Source organism: Pocillopora verrucosa, chromosome 13 (genome assembly GCF_036669915.1).
Source record: "Pocillopora verrucosa isolate sample1 chromosome 13, ASM3666991v2, whole genome shotgun sequence".
NCBI lineage: Eukaryota > Metazoa > Cnidaria > Anthozoa > Scleractinia > Pocilloporidae > Pocillopora > Pocillopora verrucosa.
Genome location: NC_089324.1, coordinates 6,606,899 through 6,630,470, shown reverse-complemented (window position 1 = coordinate 6,630,470; position 23,572 = coordinate 6,606,899). Strand labels below are relative to the sequence as shown.

The 23,572-nt window shown below is 37.2% G+C and overlaps 2 protein-coding genes and 1 pseudogene across 2 annotated transcripts; all 3 read left to right on the top strand.

Annotated features, from left to right (window-relative positions):
* The first annotated feature begins 210 nt into the window (after window positions 1-210).
* Window positions 211-5,680, top strand: LOC131787448 (uncharacterized; annotated as a pseudogene).
* Window positions 5,681-7,110: 1,430 nt separating this feature from the next.
* Window positions 7,111-18,981, top strand: LOC131787437 (uncharacterized). The gene is made up of 14 exons (XM_059104545.2): window positions 7,111-7,445; window positions 9,423-9,479; window positions 10,113-10,185; window positions 11,394-11,464; window positions 12,134-12,241; window positions 13,091-13,414; window positions 14,311-14,379; window positions 15,050-15,113; window positions 15,677-15,736; window positions 16,268-16,445; window positions 16,912-16,955; window positions 17,092-17,166; window positions 17,515-17,591; window positions 18,031-18,981. The coding sequence occupies exons 1-14, from the start codon at window positions 7,111-7,113 to the stop codon at window positions 18,161-18,163; spliced, it is 1,668 nt and encodes a 555-aa protein (XP_058960528.2). The 3' UTR covers window positions 18,164-18,981.
* Window positions 18,982-20,397: 1,416 nt separating this feature from the next.
* On the top strand, window positions 20,398-23,262 carry LOC131787453 (uncharacterized). Its single transcript, XM_059104560.2, has 3 exons — window positions 20,398-20,556; window positions 20,736-20,824; window positions 21,743-23,262. The coding sequence occupies exons 1-3, from the start codon at window positions 20,482-20,484 to the stop codon at window positions 21,966-21,968; spliced, it is 390 nt and encodes a 129-aa protein (XP_058960543.1). The 5' UTR covers window positions 20,398-20,481; the 3' UTR covers window positions 21,969-23,262.
* Window positions 23,263-23,572: the final 310 nt, after the last annotated feature.

Here is a 23,572-nt window from a genome sequence, read left to right as displayed (position 1 = left end):
TGGAAAATCGTTCGACTGGAAATATGGAGAATTGTATTTTGAGCTCTCGAAATGAACCTGGTCAGAGCTGAGGAAATCTTTATCCAGCCACGGCGGCTCCTGCGATAGTTAACGGGTCCTTTTATTTAAGGCAAGCTTTGTCACTATTCGTGTGACAGTACCACAATGGTACCTGCGCACGCCTTATTATAACTGCATTTGCACTGTTAATGAAATGTGAAAGGGACGAAAAGTACATCTTACGCTCTAAAACCGAATGCCGTTACGTTGCCTCCGCTTCGCTTTTAAAATCCTTCTCATTTGTTGTGGAATTTTTTTTACAGTTTTGTATTTTCAAGGCTATGATAATTACCTGCGAGCACTTATAACATTAGCGAAACCTGGTTTGGTCGTATGAAATATGTTAGACGAGTGGGAAAGCTCAGTTCCGCTTGTCGTCTTCCTAACTTGGATCCATACCACCCTAGCATAATGAAATTCATGAAAGATCTTGGCAAGCTTGAGTGCAAGGGAGAGACATATTCGAACTTCAAAGGCGACATTCTCGAAGTGAAGGGAAAGGGATTTCTTCCGCGAAATATAGAACAATTCAACGACCACGTGGAGATGATTCCAAGGCTGAGCTTTCCGATCCCATAGAGATGTGGAACATGGTCAAGCCGACTGTGCAACCAAACCAAAGGGGATTGATTCCGGTGAGAAATCTTATTTGTTGGTATTGTATCGAAGACAGATTGAAGACCTTGCTTTGTTCTTTTCAGTACAGGGTCTGTTTAAGATAAACTTGTAACAAGTAACAGGTCAGTTCCGCTCAAGTTACATAAACAGAAAAACAAGATAAATTAGTTAATGTGTTTCCACAAGGACTTCAAATGACGCTTGACGGCATTTTCTGTTTCGTTCTTGGACGAAAATAAACATTTCAGCCCGTTGCGAACTAGGCAAGCTTAAACCAATATTTATTAAAAAATAAACAGGCCACTAACGTTACTGAACACCACGATCTTTGTTAAGAGGAACTCAATTGGGAGATGGCTTTTACGGCAACCTGTGAAAATTCTTCCCGTTTCACGGCTATCGGTTAACCCAAATGAGACAAAATAACAAATTTTAGAAATGAAAAAATAGTTTACTGCTTTTTTTTTTTTACGACTAACGTGTTAGGCGACAATTTATGTGTTTTAGTTTCTGACGAATTTTTCGTATTTTTACGGTCGCGCAGTTCAAGTGTTAGTTTTCTGGGTTTCGATCTAGTTCTTGTATTTTGTTCTGAATTGTTTATTATTTTGTTTTGAATTGCCAACTAATACGTCTTGCTTGTTACTTTGCCTTTCATTGAACTAACACTTGTATGTCGGTGCTTTGATCCATGACCATTACTTTTGAAATCGCATGTAAATATAAGGGTCTGTCTACAGAGATGTGGGAGACGGTTTATTTTTATTTTATTTCTTTACCGTTAACGGTTAAAATTTGTCAATTTTACTCATGATGGCGTGTTATTATCGGCAGGAGCCGGCTAAACTAATTGAAACCCTCCGTTAACTGTTAATGAAATAACTTTAAGACTGTGCCTTAGCTATTAAAAAAATGTAAATTTCAAAAAAAATGCTTTAGCACTTTCTACAATAAAGTGCCCTTTTTATTATAAAAAGAAAATATGCCCATCAGCTGCAACCACAAATCAACACTAATAAAATTTCTTAGTAGTTAGCCCAAACTTATACCCCAATTACACCAAGGCTAAAACTTTTTAAGAAATTGTTTCATGATAGAGTTCGAAACCAATCAACCGGATTTCTGTTGATCTCAAATTTTCGCCGTTCATTGAGGTCACTGAGTTCGTTTTTCGTTTTCATTAGATTTAGTAATAAAAGTCAGTCTTGCGCAAAAAAAATTCAAAAAAAAATCATCAACTCGCTAAACCTTACAGCGCTGGTTTTCTCGAAAGGAAAATGATGGAACCAGGGACTAAAAACTACCCTCACTGCTTTAGTGCCTTTCGTCAGTGTTGCGTACTCTTGCGCTTTTTCCAACAACCTTTCTGCAAACATCTGTTTTCTATTGTAAAAAACTGATCGCTGCAATCCATAGACGTTAAAAAAGAGGTTTCCTATCGTTGTGTTGAAATCATCTCATGTTACCTGTTATTGAGCATAACCCTTAACATTCTAACTGATCAGTTCGTATATTCTCCATACTGTTCTCTATACATTTCCTAAGGTGTTGACAAGGAGAATTTGCTTAACAATCGAGAGCTTCTTTGGTTGATGATCATCTCCTTTGTTTCTTGCGACCTTTGATGTTTGATTCAGCTTGATATTGTTAGGAGAAGTTAGATACTCGTCACTCTTAGAGCTAACCAAGCTTTAGTAACCCGTCGGTGCCTTTCTTTTGGTTTTCAGTGGTCTTGGCTTTTTCGAAGAAAAGCGACTGCTTCCAACTCTGGTAAGTATGATACACGCATTTAATTCTATAGTAACGTCACAGATGGTAAATAAAGTCATCTCGTGACATGAAAGCTAAGGCTCCTCGTAGGGTGAATCTTCAGTAATAATCTCTTTTGTCGTATCTCTCAGTTAGCACGTGCGCTATGATTGGTCAATTAAGAGGACCGTATTTCACTGTATGGCCCTCTAAACTCAAAAGCTTGTTTGAGTTGAAATATCTCCGCTCTAGCGATCGATATTGTAAATATCTTGCTCACCTCTTTTCCTCATCCGTACTGTAAGTTACGGAATTTTTTTTATTCGGTCCGCAACTTACAGTACGGACTTTGAACTCGGTAAGTAAGAGGTATGTATTCTTTTTCTGTGTAATAAGACGGAGGTTAGTAAGGCGGGTCAAATATAGTTTGCATCCGAAAGAATTTTTCAATTCAAGCAGTGCGACAATGTAGTCAAATATTTCTTGACGTTTGCTTTAAATTCTTAGGAAGTTTCTTGGGGAAAGCTAAGGTCAAATCTGATTTTGTCCGAGTCGATGTTGTTACGACGTCCGGTGACGTGGAGAGTGATGTGCATATGCAGGTCATACCTAAAGAGGAAGTCTTATCAAGATCGGTGAAGGCTGGTGGTATTCCACTGGATATCTCATTGATCATGTTTGATTCCACATCTGCTGCTAATTTCCAAAGAAAGATGCCCAACACTTTGAAATATTTGACGAAGCACCTCAATTCAATTATTCTTCAAGGTTGGTAATGGTTTCTGTCGTTAACGCGGTCAATTCTTTTGCTTGGTTATTTGCTTGACATTTTTGCTAATTATTTCATCGCATTTCTTTTCAAAAGGTATGTCGATGAATGGAAAAGAGCCACCCTTTTAAAAACATATACATTTTTCACTTCTAAAAGCGTATTCCACACTTATATTAATTAGCATCTCTGAACAAGTTCGGAAAAGATTCGGAAGATTTGTAACGTTTCCACAGCAGGGTGACCGGACGGACATGACACTAGTTCTAACTTGAAAATTCGAGGTGTCTAGGCAAACCCTGACACGACGACGGAAGTTCTAACTTGCTGGGAACCTGTCATGATCTGTCGTCTGGAAGAAGGGGAGGGGGAAGGGGTAGGGGGGAAGGAGGGGAGAGGGAAGGAGAGAAGGGGGAAAGAGGGGAGGGGGAAGAGGGAGGGGAAAGAGGAAGGGGGAAGGGGGGATGGAGGGGAGGGGGAAGGGGGAAAGGGAAGGAGGGAAGGGGGAAGAAGCGACTGAAATAATTTGGTTGAGTCACAATAAAATTTACCTGATCCCCCTAAAGGTTCCGTAATATTCTAATCATTGGAAGTTAATTGGCAGTAAATTATCTATAGTCTCAACTTTATACTCTGTTGGCGACGACCAAAAGATCATGTGATCTCGTGCGACGTCTCATTCCCCCTCTGTAGAAGCATCCGACCCCTCACTCTCCCCCCCCCCCTGTAAAAAATCCACCGACCCTTCCCCCAAGGTGATAAATAATGACTGGTATGACTTGTACTAGTCTCTTCCCTTAGGACAAATTCTACGCAAGCAGGTCTTTCTTGACAACTTTCTTTTCTCTCTTACCGTTTAAATTTTCTCCAGGAGAGACAATTGTTGGTGATGGTACAACGGCTCAGCTTTGTGCATTGCTCACTGGGATTGCTGAAAAGCACCAGCCTGAAGCCAGACGAAGTGAAAGTGACTCAGACACAGTTGATAAGTGGCGCTGGGTTTTTAAAGATTTCAAAGAACACGGATACGCCACTTTATTCTCCGAGGATTTTCCACGTGTTGCATCATTCAATTATCGTCTACTTGGTTTCAAAGATCCGCCCACGGATCATTATTCCAGACCATTCTGGTTGGAGGCAGAAAATATCATTAAAGGCCATTGCATCAGTGGCCGTGCCTCCCATAATATTTCACTGGAGTATCTCATGAGCTTCTATCGCGCTTACAAAGACAGGCCAAAATTTTCACTGGTGACACACGCGGTGATCTCACACGACGATCAGAACACTATTGGTTACACCGATGATGATTTAAAAACAATTTTGCAAACCATGGAAAAAGAGTTCTTTCTCAACAGTACCCTTTTGATTATATTCGGAGACCATGGAGCTAGGTTTTCTGATGTGAGAAAATCAATCCAAGGGAAGCTAGAGGAGAGACTTCCCTTCATGTCCATTACAGTACCAAAGTGGTTTACCAGGAAGTATCGAAATTTATACAAGAATTTGATTCATAATTCAGAAGTATTGACCACGCCCTTTGATGTGTACGCTACCCTGCGTCACATTCTGTCGTATCCAAATTATCCGAGCGGGATAACGACTGGTCAAAGCCTGTTTAACAGGATTGACAAAGACAATCGCACGTGTGAAAATAGCGGTGTCGAGGAGCACTGGTGTCCATGTCTGAACTTAGAAGAAGTCTCAACAAACAAGCCTCTGATAAAGATGTTAGCAGAATTTGTGGTTAAGTTTATGAACAATTTAATGTCAAAATACTCTGCATTAGAAAATCTTTGTCAAAAGCTTGTTTTAAAAGAAGTCCAAAGCGCATACATCGACATGCCAAATGTAAAATTGCAACTCTTTGAGAAAAGTAGCCGAGATGATGACTGTGATTCTTGTGGAGTGATACTCGGTGAAAAATCCGTCAACACTTTAACCGAGAACACATTGTATCAGTTTGCAGTTCACAACGTCTCCGAATGATGGATTTTATGAGGCTACGATCAAAATGAAGAAAGGTGTTCCTTCGCTAAGAGGGGATATTAGTCGAATCGATGCTTATGGAAATCAGCCATATTGCATCGTAGACAAATTTCCACTTTTACGGAAGTATTGCTACTGCTTATAGAAAAAAATGCTCTTTCGCAGATGTACTGCGAGACCGCCTCAACATCGGTACCTTTGAATGGGAAATAGAGTGCGCAATGCTTGATGGTTAGGTGACAAGTTTAACAAGCTCATGACACCTCGGACACTGAGCTGCAAGAAATGAGGGAGGCCTGAACGAGACAAGATAGATATAAACTTGTACAATTTTCGCGACGTACCGGAATAAACACCGTAAACTGCGATGCACTGTGTTGCCAAACAGATTCTAACCGCCTAATCAAATGATATGTCATGATAGATTTGACTGACTGACTGGTCAGTGGCTGACTAACTCTGACTTCGCTCTAGTTCTCCAACCTAGTCGCCTGTCCATTCATCCGTTTGACTCCTTCATTGGTTTATTTCGTTCGTCAATTCCATCGTTCCATAGATAGCTTTATTAAAATCCATTGCAGCCTTAAGGCTGGATTACGGACTGTACAAATGTTCACTTAACACTAGTTACAAAAGGATAAAAAAAATAAATAAAAAGCTAAAAATACTATATATGTATATTAAAATTCGTGTTACATATGATAAAGCCATTAGGAAATAGCCGCGTTGTATATGATAAAACTTTTCTTCAGTCTATTTGTTCTGCAAAAAGGTACGTTAAAAGTGCGCTTTCTCCTTAAGGCTACGGTACCAAGATTACATGACGGCAAAAGGCCATGTAATTTGTGGCAGGTGTTGTCTTTGATCTCACTGAATAGGCGCTCCGTCAGCAATCGGCGCCGTTGTTAGAGGGTGGCAATATTGCACTCTTTAAGAGCTTCTTGGTAGCTTAAGACTGGGAAAATTATTCTAAGTGCACGGCGCTGAATATTCTCTAGCTCTTCAGAGAGATACTTAGGTAGACCATTGTGAAAAAAAAACGAGCATATTCCTTTCGTTCTCTTTTACCCATTTCTTTACTTGTTCAGTCTTTTATTCATTTGTCCATTATTTCATTCGTTCTTTCACATTCGTTCGTTCATAGCCTCTTTCATACGTTCGCTCACTCAAGAGTTTGTTCGTTTGTTTGCTCCTTATTTCGCATGCCCATTTCTTTGTTTATTCGTTGGCATGTCAGTCGTTTGTTCATTCGATTATTTGTTTGTCGTGTTCTTTTGTCTGTTCGTTTATTCATTTTTCCAGTGTTGGAAAAATTTTGATTGAAAATTGCTGTTAGGAGAAAAATGGTTGAGTTTCAAGGAATCCCTCCCCTCAAATAATGAGTTTGAAACACATGCATCGCTCGAAACTAAGCATGGAGTCCTCCCTCGCTCGAACCAATTGCGAACAAATCAATTTCTCGATTGTGTTTCTTACTGCAATAAACAAAAGTCGCTCATACTTGCTAACAGCCACTTTTTTCTGTCCAGCTGCAATTCACATGACTCATCCAAGGAATGGGAATTATTCCACTTCAATCAAGTATAGAGATAGAGAAAGTGACTTGGCTCCTCCTCTAACATTTGAAGCTACTGGTCGAGTGTGATCCAATAAAATGACCCTTAAAACCACTCGGAGAAGGAAAAGACTCCCAATATCGTTGCCTCAACTGAGACAATTTACAACCTAGTCATGATATATGACCGTTTCGCTTTAGTTTTTCATGCAATTGCGTCTTCCTCTCCTAATTTTTAGCACACACATTCAGGCATTATGTGACCAATGCCCCTATCCACTCCACCGACCCTTATCGGGAGTGGCATTTTCGAGGCAGACAGAATTATCTTCAGCGGTTACCCAAATGAGAAAACAAAGCTTCTATCAAAATGGCGGTCTTCGATGTCATTTTGAACGATAAAATTACTGACCTAAAAGACTTACTTCAGGCTGATCCAAAATGCGCCAACTCTGTAGGATGGCATGGTCTAACACCATTGCACCATGCGGCGCTAAAAAATAATGAAGAATTGATAGATTTATTACTGCAGTATGGTGCTAATATCAACCATCCAAACGCTTACAGGGAGACACCGCTGCACCTCGCTTGCCAAGTTGCCTCTTTAAAACTTGTCCACAAGTTGCTGGAGATTGGTGCAGACTTGAGAGCAGAGGATAGCGCTGGAAGGACATGCATTCATCATGCTGCCAAAAGTGGATCTGTGTAAGTGTTTTTTAGAGAAATTTAGACTACTGCCGGTCAATTAATGAATCGAATAGCGGAAGATGATTTTTGTTTAATTTGTTTGTTTGTATTTCTCTATACGTGCATTTGATAGCCTGAATTTATGTCGTTGGATTTATTCGTTCTGTTCATCTAATCAAGTTTCAATTTCTTTGTGACCGGTAATGGATTATGGAATTCATTTAATGCTCAGTGATATAATTTACTCAATTAATTAAGCTTAAAATCGGTGTGAAATGAACATTCGAGTTTCGAAAAGCACCATATCATTATTTACATCAGAGAAACGAATTTTCTTAAATTTTACACATTTCCAATGCTAAGATTCTTAGGTTTTCATAGCATTTGTTCATGGGGTTTTCCTTTAGTAGATGTCATAACAGTGTTGGGTAGTGATAAGATATAATTATTGTTGAAATGAAGCGGTGATTATGGAGCCCTATTAGATGGCAAATCAAGCCTTATCCAGCTTAAAATAACATTCTATCTGATGAAGTGGTGATCAGTTTTGAAGCACTATGATAAAAGAAAAAAAAGCTTCTTTATATTTTCACTAGTATCAAACACCAAAACAGAAAGAGGCTTGTTTTGGGACATGACCAGACATGTTATTAAATGTATATTTAAATTTACGTACACAAAACACTAGACTATTACATCAGAGGTATCCAAAGGATACAGAAAACATAATATGGTCTAATAATCAGGGATAAATTATGAATGCTAATGAAACATTGAAACAATCAAAACTGTTTAATGAATGGGTAGAAGGAAAACAAAACTCTCTTAAAAGCTAGAAATAAACTTGTTGCTTAGTTGATTGATCACTAATAATACATGCACAGATACCTAAGTGGTAATATACTGCTCTATAGTAATTTGCATTTAAAGTTCATTTGGCTCTATCCAAGTCTTATCAGTTTCATGATGAACAAATTGCTCAATTTTAAGCAAAGGAAAAAAAAATGTAAACTGCCTGTTACAGTCCACCTCTTGGTTATGGATGTCTCCATTCATATTATTAGAGATTTAAAATATTCTCATTAATTTTATAACTAGGCAGTTAAATCAAAACAGCCATTCTCCTTAGAATCTACCAAATATTGTTTTTTCAACAACAATGAGGTTGAATAGAAGTCTGTGTAAGATTAAATAGTTTAAAAAATGAATGAAATGTTTTCAAACAGATGGATAAATAATATAATTATATATGACAAAATCTGAAGGAAGGAATAATTAGAGAAGTGGAAAGAGAAAATTTTGAATTCTTCTATTTTCCATTGATGTTATTAAATGGATATTCAACATTTGATTTTAAATTTCACCTGTGTTGATATTATTTTATTCCTTAGTACTTACTAATATCTACTCATAACTTTGTCATACTTGCTGGCTCAGGTCTCGTTCATTCTTCAACATGGAGAGGTGCACGGGCTAGCTCCAGAGTATCTGTGTTTAAAGTTTTACATGGCGTGACTCTGCTTATAACCTCAGGGACTCTGAAAATAAGCTCAATGTTCCCTTACTGCGCATTAATTATTACCGAAAAAAGCTTAAGCTACAATGGCGCCACATTATGGAACAGTATACCATGCGATATAATGAACACAGAGTCTCTGGGGGTATTTAAACGTAAGATCAATGACATTCTTTAAGTCTAACGCACGGCACTCATGGAAAACAGCTTTTAGTGTTATAGTATATAGTTTGAGTTTTAAATATTCTTGCATATGTGATATGTATTTTTTAGGCTGATGAATTGACTGTGTTTAAATAAAAATAAAATGAAATGAAAAAAATGAAAAAAATGAAATGAAATGTGTTTATCTTTCTTCGATATCTAAACTTACCCAGTAATCAAGTGACAGTCAAAATGATAGAAAAAAAAAAAGGAATTTAACTTTATTATCTGATTTTAAAATTGTATATTATTGCCATCATTTTATTTTTTGCCAGATTAAAGCTGCATTACTTGACAGAATGTGGTCTGAGTCTAAAGAAAAGAGATAACAGGTAAATCTTAACCCTTAAACTCCTAAGATCTCATTAGTGTTTCTCCTTACTGTCTGCAATACAATTCTTCTGATGTTACTTCTGAGAATTTTGTTTTGGGTCAGCTAATAAATTTCCACCAATTGATACTTTTCTTGGTTCTCATCACTTGTCTTCTTGATTTTGTGTTGATATTGTAAGGAGAAATTCTGTCTTGGTCACTCATGGGAGTTAAAGGTTAATAAGTATAGCTCATGATTACACAAGGCTTTGATTGTGGTAATAATATAATTTAGTAACTTGTGGATACTGTGTGGTACATGGAACAGGAGATAGCACCATAGCATAATGGTGCCAAGACACAGTGGAAATTTCTCAGGGCGTAGAATGTTTGTAATAGAATTCTGCCTTCTTTGCAGAATTCTCTTATTAATTTTTTAGAAGAGCAGGTTGAGAAAATATTTGGCTTTAGGTCTGGAGGTAGGGATAGAGAGCAGAGATCATTCTTTTTAATCAATAAAAGCTTGTCCTTAATTTTGTCTTCATAAAACAAGAAACTCAGAAGTCATTTGAAACAAGGTGACTCAGTTTACTATTTCTGTTTTTTGCTTTAAAATTGTTCTCTAGACTAAAATATATAATTTTTTTCAATAGAGGTCTGACTGCCCTTCATATAGCTGCAGAGAACAGTCAGCTAGAAGCCACTGAATATCTAATTCGTCACAAGGTATGTCCAGATGCGCTAATTTACATGATTGAAAAGGAAATCACTATTTCATTATGCTGCATGTACATGTAGTTATACATAAATTTATTATGAAATTGGAGAATGTTATTAATTGAATCTTTTTTTTCAATTAGCACGTTAGATTAATGAAGTTGATTTCTTTATGCATGAAAAAGTTCCATTAAGGCAGAAGCTAAGATTTGCCAAATATTTGATATTTGGTTTAAAGAATGTTTAGTTAAAATTTTTAAAATATATAATTTGTAAGGACTTAAATTAATATTGGGATTGAAGTTTAGCTTTTTTCCATGGAGTCTCTTCTTTCAAATCATTTCTTGCAATTAATGCTGCTTCAATTTCCAACAGACAATTTGTTGCTAACTACATATTTAAATTCTTAACTCATGGCTTGACAGCATGACTTGTCCCCAGCTAAACATGATTACATTTTTTTTACTACAATTTATTATAATAAATTTTCACTCACTGAGTGATGGGATACAAAGAGCACATGGAATTTTCATTATTGGCAATATAGGAAATCTGAGCCTTCTGATAAGTTCTTACTGAATCAGGATTTGCCATACGGACCATTTTCTTGGAAACACCATAAACCCTGTATTTTTTTTTTTCTGTGCATAAGGCAGCAAATTCAAATTAGACAAGTTTAGTCACTGTGGAAAGAAAAGTTTAGCAGATTAAAAATAATGCCCACACAATTACTGGACAGTGACCACTAGGTGACATAATTTACACACTAGAAATGTGTGCTGAAGTGCTTGGGTGGGATTTACTGTTCCTCTAAGATTTTGTTGTGGCAATTATTTGACATCTCTTAAAGTGTAATTGTTTTAGATTTTCTCAAAATTTAAATGATTGATGGTACAAAGTATCACCAATTAATTCTGATTGAACTGTGTTTCATACTAAAGTTTAATTCATACTTAAATAATCTTTGAATTAAATTTCACAATTTGTGTACAAGTTTGATCAAACAATGTCATGGAGGTCAGTATAAATAATGGGCTGAAAAATTTTGTCTTCACTAGGGAAAAACAACAACTAATTAGAAAAGAGAATTTGCACCATCTAATTTTCTAGTAGAGCCAAGGGCAGACATTAATTTTCAGGCAAAAAATATGGATAAATTTCTTGTCCTATAATTTAACATTTTGATGTACTGTAAATGCAGTTACTTTTCTCTGCAGAGGTTTCCTACTGATGTGCGAGACAGTGGAAATTGTACACCTCTTCACTTAGCTGCCAAACATGCACACTGGTAAGCTGGCATATGACATTGAATTATAAAATTATGAGTTCTTAAAAAAAATGTTTTTGGTAGATTAATCCAAGGCCTATCATTTAGGATACTTATATCCAAATTATATTCAAACAATCGTGAATGTAAGAAAACATTACAGACTGTACTTTGCTTTGTATTTTATTAAAGTTTTAATAGAATGGCTTGTGGAGTATTTCACCAGAATACAGCTTGCTAAATAACCAGGTGTAGTTTTTGTTGAACTGTCAATTCAGGTGTTTGAATACAATTGAAGTTGTACATTTATACTTAGTCAAAATTAACCCTTTAACAGAGTGACTAGCATTTAATTTCTCCTTACAATATCAGCCCTGAATTACACAGTATGGTCACGAGAATTAAGAGAATGATCATCAACTAAAGAAACTCTTGATTGTTAAACAAATTCTCCTTGTTAGAACCTTAGGAAGTGTATAGAAAACAGTGTAGAGAAAATGCATACTGATGATAGAGTATAATGGTGAAATCAAAATCCACATGTGGTGTAACCCTCACATTTATCAGTGATTCACGTATTAGCTTTTGAGATGGAGACTGGTGCAGTTGCTTTTTGATTGCATGACAAAATGTCATCTAGAATCTTTTTGAATTGACTTTCTTATTTTTCTGGTGATTTGTTCTACGCAGTGAAGTTGCATGGGTTTTGGAGAGCAAAAGCACATTATCAATGATCAATGAACCAGACGTGATGGGGAAAACTCCTCTGGACTATGCTAGTGATGTAGAAAGTCCAAGGTAATGTACAGTGTATGGCATAAGACTCCTACTACAATAAAATTCTCACTTGAGGCACAACCTAAAATGATCCAGCAAGCTGTTCAAGTGAGATAATATTTGGTCTCAATATGATGTTTGGTGATGTCTCTTAATGAGTCCATTAAATCTTGACAGTTACTCATTTAGTTAAGAAAATTAATACCACCGTCGGATGGAAAGCAAGGCTATTACTACCACAGGCAGCCCAAGAGATGATCATCTTGCATAATAGGTGTCATGGCAAAAATGTAAGAGTTGTTAAGGAATAGTTATGACTGCTCTGAGGAAGTAAAAATACAGTCAAAGTCTCAATATGAAATATCTCACCTTCCACGGTGCATCGCATGTTGTCTGACTGCTTATTTTGTTGAAATGAGGTCATTTTAGCGAGTTATCCATTTCTAGGTTTCCTACTTCGAACTATTCTTCTTCCCATACAAACTCTCATATTATCACAAAGACACCTATCATGCAAGATGATCATCTCACAGCTGGAGCTTGGGCAGCCTGTGTAAATATGTGTAGGTTTATGTGTGACTTGCACCCTGAAAGCTGCTAGGACCAGCAATAAGGAAAAAAAAGTCATTTGAGTTACTGTTAGTAGAATTTGAAAAAGATGGTAAATTTTGAGTAGGTATTGGAATAGGGTGAAATGTTATCCATCTTCAGGTTGTCTTGTTTTGTGTTATAAACTTCATGAGATAAATTTGAGGAAGAAAGATGGTAAATTTTTGAGCTTGGTTGTGGAACAGATAAAGATGTTATGACCTGTTTTGATCAAGTGCACTTACTGGTAGCCATAATTTTCCTCCGTTTTCCATATTGTAGACACTTGTGGCTGAAGAGACATCTGAAGTACTGGCAAGCCAGCCGCTGCCCTCGTAGTCGTCCACCTAACCCGTGGATGCCATGGTTCCTCCTGCTTCTGTCGCCCTCATTTGGAATATTCCTCATTGCTTTGTCCTTCTATCAGCTCCCCCTTACATTTGCAATACTCTCAACAGTGGCAATTGTTATATTTTTCAATATCTGGTCGTTCTCCAAACACAGATTGCAGCACATCTCTGCCGTTCCAAGTCCTGCACTGGCAGGGTTTTTCTTTGGGTCCATACTACAAAGCCTCTTCTGCTACTTTTTTTATATTATGCCTCATATCCTTTAAGAATTCAGTAGCACCGGTAATCTGTTTAATAGGAAAGACATAAAAGTTGGTTACGAGTAGTAAACTTCATGTGTTTGTATCAGGCTTATCTTGGCTCCAGTTCCTTTCGCTCAGTGGTAGAGCATTTGACTGATGAAGTTACGGGGTCATGAGGTCAAATCTTCATTACCCACTCGACGGTGAATATGTATGAAAATTTCAGATGGTCATTTCTCTGACTTTCTCGGTTACGCTGTCATGATAGTCGAGAGCTCACTCCAGTGATGTCGAATTTTAGAAATCAGTGCAGATTTGAATTGTTTACACCGATCTTTTTATTTAATGACACTTCTAACAATCTAACACTACTTGATATATCACACTTAGAATTCAATATCTTGTGACTGTACTATACTCTTTAAGTATAAAGGGGGTAAATTTTTTAAGAAACTGTGGTGCTGTGTCGATGGGGGTGTATAACAGGGTAAGTTGGTATTATCAACTGAGTTCATGATATAAATTGGTCACCGTAAAGAGTTTCCAGTCTTATGTGTTGAGCGTTAGGTCTACGCCAGAGCGAGTGACGTAGGGCTAACGTTCGAAACGTCTTTATAGTGGTCAATCAACGTTATCAACTCTGTTGATGAAGCCAAATTATATTGTTATACTCTTGAGTACTTTGTTCAGCGCTCTTGACGATCCATGTACTTATACTACTGACATTACTTATAAGGCTAATATCAGTTTCTAGCAATACCTATTCGTGAGTAATGTCGGTAGTGTATTTATATAATGGTAACAGTGTCGGAAAATGAATAGTATTCAATGTTATGCCATAGTTTTCTACATTTTTCTCTCTTATTGTGTGCTAATTGTCCCAGAAAATATATCCTTAACGTTATTCACAACTGTGGCCGGAATTTCTTTGGACCTCGTTAGCAGTTCTTCTTTTGGCAGTCACTTTTGTATCATTAAGGTTAGTGAGATAAAATGGCGTGTTTCATTTGCTGGCCTTTTTCAGTTTATTATTTTTGGTGAGTCTTAAACTTATCCCGTTACGATAGCAATTGAAGCAACTTGTGGGAGGTCTACTTCATCTTGGACAAAGTCCCCTTGTATCCCAGGGATAAGAGTGGAGGTCTAGAGGGAGGGTGGTGGGGTCCCAACTTCACCCCCCCCCTTCACCCCATCAGACTTGTGTGGATTTTTTTACTTCTTTTCTAAATTCAAAATTTTTCCAGCTGAAGGTTTGCATATTACCTCTAATCTTGAAGGATTTAAAATATGGTTGTTGGGAAATATTCCTTTGCTTATCTAGGTTCTGGTGTGAAAAATCAATATTGGTGTTTCAGTACCAAAATTTGGACCCTCCCCATCAAATCTCGTTAGATTCCCTGACAGTTCACTGCATTTACCCCTTTGTGCGAGCGGGGAAGAGAGTACAAAGTCTTTTGCCGAAGCACAGAACACAATATTTGCCAGGGCTTTAATTAGAATAATATTTACGTATGTTTTTACCTGATGAAAAACTCTGTTCTTCTGTTGAGGTCGAAAAGCGGCGGCAAGATGTTGATTTTATTTAATTGATTTGTGAAATATCATTGTGTAGAATGAATCTTTTGAGATCTCGCTCCATTTGTTCACAGGAGTTTATATTCTAACCCTGGTGTTGTGACGTCCAATAGAATATCAGACACAGGGGAATCATTGGTAAGAATTAAAAGACAACAGCGACACATCGGTTTGGACCTCTCCTCTTGGGCCATGGATATAATACGTGTATGAGGGAATCAAATAGGAACTGAAAGTGTTCAGTGTAACAGCTTGCGAGCAGACTGTCATTGACGATGCAATACGGGTGGTGAAGCCCACGCTTTTCCAGTGGTCGAGCGATATGAGCGCGCGAGAAGTCCGGACTTGTTTTTAGTGCCAGACTCCACACTGACCTCGCGCATGTTCTCTTTGCTTGCCGGCTTGAATCTTGCGGGCTTGACCTCATCCATTCTTAAAATAGCAGGAAATAATTCAAGGAAAAATCAATCAATGTCGTATTCAGATCTCGATATTTTGATATTCAGCGTCAAATCGTTGGCCTCACCTGCATGCTCTGGGGATTAACCTACAGAGCTTGTGACTCTGGTGGGTTTTCTTCCCTGATTCCTCGTATAGTTGTTTATTGTTTCACGCGGAATTTTAAGACCAGGAAATTTGGTAGTTTTTTATTAGTACTATTTTTCCTTCTAACACAAAAATTGAATTTATTTCCTCAACAGAACATTCTCGATGTAGCCAAAGGAGTTATACCAGAGAGCCAATTTTGCACCGTTTGCGAGGTATAGCATCACTGCTGTTTCATGGTTATTCCAAAGTTCGGATAGATTATTACTTTGCAATCCAGTGCTTAAGTTCTCCACAATTGTGTTGGTTTCGCTGTCAATGGTCGATACTTTTATATTTCTGAAATGAAAAGAAAATTATAATCTCATGAGGGTGATGCGAACGTGTTTTGGACGAAGTCTGTCGCCTTTGGGGGGCTTTTAGGCGAAGGTGAGTACAATATTTCTTTAACGGAAATGTTGAGGAAATTAGGTAAACTTGTTGTTTAAATGGCTGCTTTAAGCGTTCTCACCGAAATTTCGTTAAGTGGAATTTTCGCTCCCTCTAAAAATTCATGGCTTGTCTCGTGTGCAAATGAAATTTTTTAGAGAAAATTGTGTGTCACCGTCTCAGCGTCTCGTCAAGACACGCGTTTATCAATGTTTAGGGGTAATACAGTGAAAAAAGTTACCGAGAAAAGTTATGGCAACTAACGAATGTTACAATTGTACCACTCACAACAAATTGTTTCAATTTTCTCTGGACAGATTGTGATGCCTGAATTTACCAAACATTGCAAACTGTGCGAAGTATGTATAGAGAGTTTGGATCATCACTGTCTGTTCCTCATGAACTGTGTGGCAAGAAATAACCACAGGGCTTTTGTGTGCTTCATGACTGAAATAATAGTGGCCAATGCGCTGTTTGTGAGGGCGGCAGTTTCTTGTGAGTAGAGTTTGTAGCTAAGAGAGATAGTTGAAGGCCTACTAACCTACATGTCGTCAGTGATTGTTAATTATAAAATGCAACTGAGATACTACGTGCGGCCTGACTGATCAAAAATGTGTTGTGTATTGCACCGGTAAACCTAGAAAAATTTAAACATATTTTTGTTTAAGTTCAAGTTATTTTATTAAAACAATAGACTGCATTTTCTATCTTTACCGGTGCGTAATGTTGGGAGAACACTCGAAATGTTTTTGAGTGTCCTCTAACATCCCAATTGGCTTATTACGCTCTAGTAAACCGATCGCAAGTGCACTCTAATGCTTAACAGGACTTTTCCAAGATACCTTGATATACTTCTGACCTTCTTCTCTCTCTCTCTCTCTTTTTTTTTGGGGGGGTTTGATGTGTAATTTTTCATATCAATTTTGTGAAGTTTGACTAAGCCTTTCTTTTCCACAAATAGATTTTAACTTAAAGGTATTTTTGGGAGAGGCATCTTCATTCGGGGTAAGTAAGAATACTGTTGCTCACGGTTAAATGAGCCAGCAAGAATTTGGAAATGATTGTAAGAAAAAAATTGGCGAAATTATTCTTAAACTGATCACTGAAAACTATTTTTTACTTTTTTTTTTTACTATTTCAGGAGGCTATGAGCCACGATGTCTATGTTTCAGTTCTCTTTATTCTCAATTGTATTGGATTGTTCTATGTATTTTTTGTAAGTCCTATGATTGCTTGTTTGTTTGTTTTGTTGTTGTTTTTTCACAGTTGAAAGATGATAATGAAATGTCGTTCATAGGACTTTATTCCATAACATATGCATTGATAATTTAAGTTCAATGAAAAAAATACCGCTGTAACGCTATTTAGAAAATCTGGTGTCAACATTTCACTCTACATTAGCTGTAGAAGCTTAGAATTTTACATCAATGTATACGAGCTAATTCTGTTTGATATCACTGTTATATTATGTTTAAGATTGTCTCACTTTGTGTTATGTTACTTTATCTCATCTCATCTCACGTTTTATTTCGTTTCAACTTATCTTATCTTATTTCATCCGCAGTTAACATTTTTCCAGTTCAAGGTTATTACTGACGGTGGTACAACATATTACTCATCAGAAGGCGGCACAATGCACAGGTATACCAATCTGTTAACGATTATACGAGTAGAATTTTGCATTTATTTTTAACTTTAGGGAAAGTTTAGCTGACAAGGTTTAATGATAAATGCTTTCCATAAGGATACCATGGGTACAGTTACACACTGGACAGAATTTAAATTCTCGAAGTGGTCATACTCTTCTAACTGCAGTCGATCCTCACATCTCTCTGCTAAAGAAATATGAAAAGCAAACATTTCTGACGAACGTAGTTGTTAAATCGGAGAGAACTAAACTTAAGCCTCTTTATCTCCTACCCCTCCCTTGTAGCTGTGGTTTTTTTTTCCGTTGTGTTAAGAGGGAAATTGGTACTTATCATCTCTTCGGCCTGTTGCCACGCAACAAAATTAACTATTCTTTGTTTGTTTATCTGCTTGGTTGTTGTTTTGTTTTGTTTTTCCTTTAATCCTGGTGCAGAACGTGGAAAGACCTTTGGGTTCTCAAAGGAGTCTCGTTGTCTCAAAGGATGAAAATCTTCTTTCAATTTCTTGTCGGGGAATACTCATTTTACAAGAAAATGAAGACAAAAAAGGCACAGAGACTTGTATAGTTGTTGTTCCTTGATGCCATGGAACGGAAGACAGAGATGTTATGTGCTGGGTTCTCCGACGGTAGACCTCATATCACAAGAACGAAGGGGAATTTGAACACATATAAAAGATGCTGAGAATTGCTCCGCAAATCTCATCTTTTCATGGCAACGTGCGCATGTCACCAGTTAATTGAATGAAAGTTGCCGTTGCGTTTGACAAACACGTTGGTAACAATCTAGGTTACGACAAAAACAGATAGGATTTCTGTAACGGACCCAGAGAAACAAATCTAATTACACATTTTTCGCTATTTTCATAAACGAATCGTAAGAATATAAAATATTTACTCCATCCATCCTATCGTTGTTACCACTGAGACGATAAAAATCGAAAAAATTACCTTCTCTCGAAATTTGGTACCACTGTATCTAGAGGTTCCTTCATAAGGGGCATTTTAAGGTATAATTATAAGATTATATCAATGAATATAATAATAATTTTAAGGGTTTTTTTTTTTTGCAAAGGCTGTTAGTGTTAACTTTTAAATGTTGCAGTTTGCTTTTATAGCGATAATCTGTCGGTGTATTATTTTGCTTTGTGGAAATGAGTGAAAAATTAGCAACTCGTACATAAACTATGTGAATGTTTTGTCTGTACTAAAAGCTGTTGATCGAGTCGTTTATAGTTACTGATGAATTAGGAGCGATATTTCTCCATCTCTAAGAGTTGTCAGTACCCAACTTTCAGGGGACTCAGTGTTCTTTAAGAAAAGCTTGGAGAAACAAAACAAGGCCTCTGTAAGGAATAAACTATGGTGCCCATAGGAGCTACAGTACCGAAAGGTTTTGCATCATTCTATGTCACTGAAAATTTCACTGTCATTATCCCCAACTCTTTGACCCTTGAGAGCGACTACCATCTATCTTCTCCCTACAATATCACCCCAAGTCACTCATTATGGTCACCATCTATCTTCTCCTTACAATATTACCCCTAAGTCACTCATTATGGTTACGAGAATAAAGGAAATGATCAACAACTAAACCAACTTTCTTGGTTAAGAAAAGTTTACTCGTCAGCACCTGTTTGGAGGAAAGAAGAAAGAATATGCAAACTGATCTAGGGTGTAAAGAGTTAAAGAGCAAAGTTATTCAAGTTGAGGTTTGGATTTCGTGGTAGAGGCAGCAAATGGACTGACTGCCGAGAAACCGATTAGTAGGAAAGAAATGCGAAGGTGGTGATCCTGCACAACCTTTGGCTTTCTGCTCGTTATCAGTTGGTCAGCCTTACAATAAGTTGTCCCTCACGGTCTGTTACTTTTTGCGCCGTTATATTAAATCTCTGTCGTGTACCCAATGCAGCGGACATAGGCTGTTGTGCACCAGAGTTCGGGAAGCGTCAACCAAAGTGTAGAAATCGACGACGCAAGTTGATTCAACAGCGTTTCATGCGATTATCAACCTGTCTGAATATTATACACTTGCGGTGAAAACTTAAAAGTGGAAATTGCAATGTAAAATATCTAAAAATGGGCCGAGGCTAATTACAAAAGAAGCGAAATCGAAAGGAAAACGAAACTAAATACGATAGGCTGCAACTTCTGTCTGATTCTGTCTTCAAGGGTTTAGAGAAACTCACACGTTACGTAACTTGAACAAGTGAAACTTACGTGAAATCTCTGATCTAACTCCGTCGATCTCCTAACTTCAACTGCCTCAAAACTCAAGGGGCGCACAATTACAAGCGTATCATTGTCGTGTACAATTGTAGACTGGTTTAAACAGGAATGCTAGCCACGTAAGTGGTTCAAACTGTGAACAATGGTGTCTGGAAAAAGGGGCGTAAACTCGACAAGGAAACAAAACAGCAAGCCATCTACTTCTAGAAAATCAAAAGAAAGGCAGTTATGTTATTAAGTTCCTCTTTGAATTTTCATCACAATCTGGTTTAATTCATGTATGTCGTACGAGTCAGCCCCCGCTTTAGTGGTGGTGCAAACCTCAGCGATATTGTGTTCAAATGCATCAGGGAAGCTTTAAATTCACCGAACCCTTGCCGTGATCGTAGTTTTTATAGATGTGAGCTTCGTTAATGTTGCATCTCAAAGGTGGGCACTTGCGGCTGGAAAAGATTTTTGCGCACGAAAGGTAGATCATAACGAACACTGTGCGGAGAGAGGGTTTTAATGTGGAATGAATCTTTTACGTGTATTTTGCACGCGGCGATCGCGCTCCACGGGCGAAACGTGGACAGTGCCATAGAGAAAGGTTCATGTAAGATCAGTGGAAGTGTCCTATCTCTTACCAGCCGTTTCCAAAACAAAGGAGTTAAAAACATGGCCGATGATCAAGGGAATCAAGACAGTTTGAGACAGTTTGTTGCCGATGAATGTAAAGCTCAAGCTACAGAGGTAAGTGCATAGCATATGATCTTTGGTCAGACATAAGAGAACAGAAAATGACCATTTTTTCGGGGCATTATTAGACAATGAATTACTCTCTGATCGATGAGAAACTTTCACAGAACCCTAAATGCTTTTATCTCCTCGCTCCCATCGGTTTTTTTCTGATGTTTTCCTCTTCTTCTCAGCGGTCTGACGTTGAAAACCCTGAGAATGTGACTTTAGATGCCGAGAGAATGAATAACTTTTATCAGCGTGCGTTGAGGGAAAGCGAGCGGTGAGTAGTTTGGTAATTATGTGATGTGACAGCTGCGGATAAACAAAGCAACTGTCACCGTTTCTCTTCTTCATTGTCGAGTACATAATTGAGCATAATACCACTCGTATGCCTTCAAGTTATGTTTTTTTGAATGATTTACTTTAAAAGAATACGGTAAAGGTTAACAAGATTAGTTTTGGAAAACTTTTTTCGAGGTTTGGTGCTCGTCCTTGTAAGATAACTGTGAACGCATTTTCCTTGTTATTGTGGTTGCATATTTTTATTATTATTGTCATTATTATCATTACCATTATGGAGTATGTCTTTAAAATTGTATCAGTTCATCTTTTCTATGATACTCAAACTGTAGACAGGCTTTATTTTTTTGGTGGACCTATTGCATATGAGGTTGATCCTTCACAGTTTCGATGGCTTTGAATAATTTAGGGGGTGTTGCAGTTTAGATCTCTGAGCAATGACAGCCCTTACAACAAATCAAAACCACAGGTTTTCCACTGTCACCCACTTCTTTGATATTCATTATTATATATGGGTATTTAAAAAGCTAATGTGATGGCTAACTGCCAATTTTTCCTCATAGCTTGGTTGATTAGAAGACTGCCAAGGTTTTCTTGTACAGTCATTAGTTCAACACCTGTTTAGGCCTGATTGTTTTTTGTTATTTCAAGGCTTCACATTCTCAACTTCTCATGTTCTGGAATAGCCCAATTTTGATGTTTAAAATTTTGAGTAAAATCGAAGTGCATTACTAAGAAGGTCTAGGTCCAAGAGGGTCTTCCTAGAGTCTTGTGCTGATGTCTATGAGTGCAATTATTTTTTACTTCTAAATATCAATGATAATAAAGTAGCATGATCTGATAGTGTCATACAATTCCTGATAGATCTTGACTGGTATGCATTTTGTTCTTGGTTTAGAATGAGCAACGAAGTCACAAGATCCCACATGCAGAGAAGTGAACTTCATAAAGAACTAGGAGCAGACATGTTTAAGAGCTGGACTCAAGATCATGCTCAAGAGGTCCTCAGTTCTGAAAGGTATGAACTGTGGAGCAAAGAAGAAGAAAAGGCAGAAGAAGCTCTTAAACAGCTGAAGAATTCATCAATCTGTGAAGACGAAAGCAGTGATGATGCATCACATTGACAAACATTATTATATTGGAACATATGGTAGCAGAAATTAGGAATTCATGGAAGTCTTGGTATTTAAAATTGTGTATAGATTGACTGTTATATTTTTTGGTACATGAATTTGTGGCTCACAGCTGGTGACTTAGACTCTAGCCAAGGTTGTACCATTTTTGTTACCAATGTAAGGACACAACAGACACTGGTTGTGATGAAAACAACAAACTATAAAAGGCCTGTTTACATGGAGGTTGGGAATCCCCGATAGGTAAGGTAACTTGCCTTTCCATGTAATCTCTTATTTTATCTTGATCACATTTACACGATAGGTGTGGTGACTCACCCAGGCAGGATTAGCCCAGTCTGCCAGGTAGGGTAACCCTGTCAGTTGGGGTGACAATTTGCCATGTAAAGGTCTCAAGGTGGGGTAATCTGCCTAGTGGGGGTTGGGTTCATGTTGCAAAGATGTCAAATGAGCAAAACAATAGCAAAAAACATGTGTTTCAAAACTTTGCACATTTCATAGCCGTCCCATACAGAATTAACTAAATAATTAACCACCTTTTGCATCCTCTCAGTAATGAAACCCTGAGAGCAATTTTTTTCATGTTTTTACTTTGAACTCAATACCACATTCACATGTTATGCTGAAGTGAAGACATTATACTGTCAGAAATGCTTAATGCATCCAGTTATTGCCAAAAATCTTAGAAGGAAAAAACATTTTTTTTTTTCATCTTAACTCCCTCAGTGCAAGCACAACAACAACCTCAAGAAACTTCCTGGCATCCAGTGGTTGTAAGATTGTTTGTCTACAGGTTACCTCACCTACCTGGGTCCCCCACTTCCATGTAAACAGGTCCTAAATTTGGTTTCAGTTATATGGACACTTTCTCTTCTGCAATCAACAAAGAAAAAACAACCAATTTATCAGTCACACACAGCCAGACATTGGCAAAGTAAGAATGAAATAGTCATTGTGGAAATTTGACTGGTTAGAAGATCCTTTTTTTTTTTTTTTTTTTTTTTTTTCATCTAAGGCTTAAAATCAGCTGGAAGGGGTTAAATGAAATGCATTCAGCCAGTCAGTTTTAAAGCTAGTTTTGATGATAAATTGAAAAAAGTAATGGACAAATCAACATAAATGTATAAAAGATAATGATGAAAGTCAGCAGATACCCTTTTGTTTTACACTTTCATTCTGTTAATCAGTGGACTTTACATTCATCTTATGCAGGAATATTATTTAAAGAATCAAATCCAAAATATCATTTTTCCTCAAAGAAGAAAATCTGCTTCACATGGCACTTCCCCATTTTTTTTCCAATTTTTTTAATCATTCTTGTTCAATGATGGTCCAAATTTAGGAAGTTAGGATTCGCAACACATTATTACTGGCCTTTTTGAAATTTCCTTATTTAATATTATTAAAAAAATTGGTTCCTTCTATCAAATAGTAGAAGAACACAATGATGGTTGTGAAATGAAAGATAGACATTCATTTTTTTTTTCAATTTCTTAATCAGTGGTTTTTATTGTGTAAAAATATTTCTAGATTTAAAGATAACTAATTTTAAGATAACTAAAAATTTGTTATTTTATGTTACATACGTGTAGAAA

Bases quoted from the DNA above. Each gene is read 5' to 3' on its own strand.
- LOC131787437 (XM_059104545.2), top strand. From the start codon at position 7,111: ATGGCGGTCTTCGATGTCATTTTGAACGATAAAATTACTGACCTAAAA. The intron at 15,737-16,267 runs GTATAGCATCAC...TTCTCTGGACAG, and splicing joins AATTTTGCACCGTTTGCGAG to ATTGTGATGCCTGAATTTAC. The intron at 16,956-17,091 runs GTAAGTAAGAAT...TTACTATTTCAG, and splicing joins GAGAGGCATCTTCATTCGGG to GAGGCTATGAGCCACGATGT.
- LOC131787453 (XM_059104560.2), top strand. From the start codon at position 20,482: ATGGCCGATGATCAAGGGAATCAAGACAGTTTGAGACAGTTTGTTGCC. The intron at 20,557-20,735 runs GTAAGTGCATAG...TCTTCTTCTCAG, and splicing joins GTAAAGCTCAAGCTACAGAG to CGGTCTGACGTTGAAAACCC. The intron at 20,825-21,742 runs GTGAGTAGTTTG...TTCTTGGTTTAG, and splicing joins GCGTTGAGGGAAAGCGAGCG to AATGAGCAACGAAGTCACAA.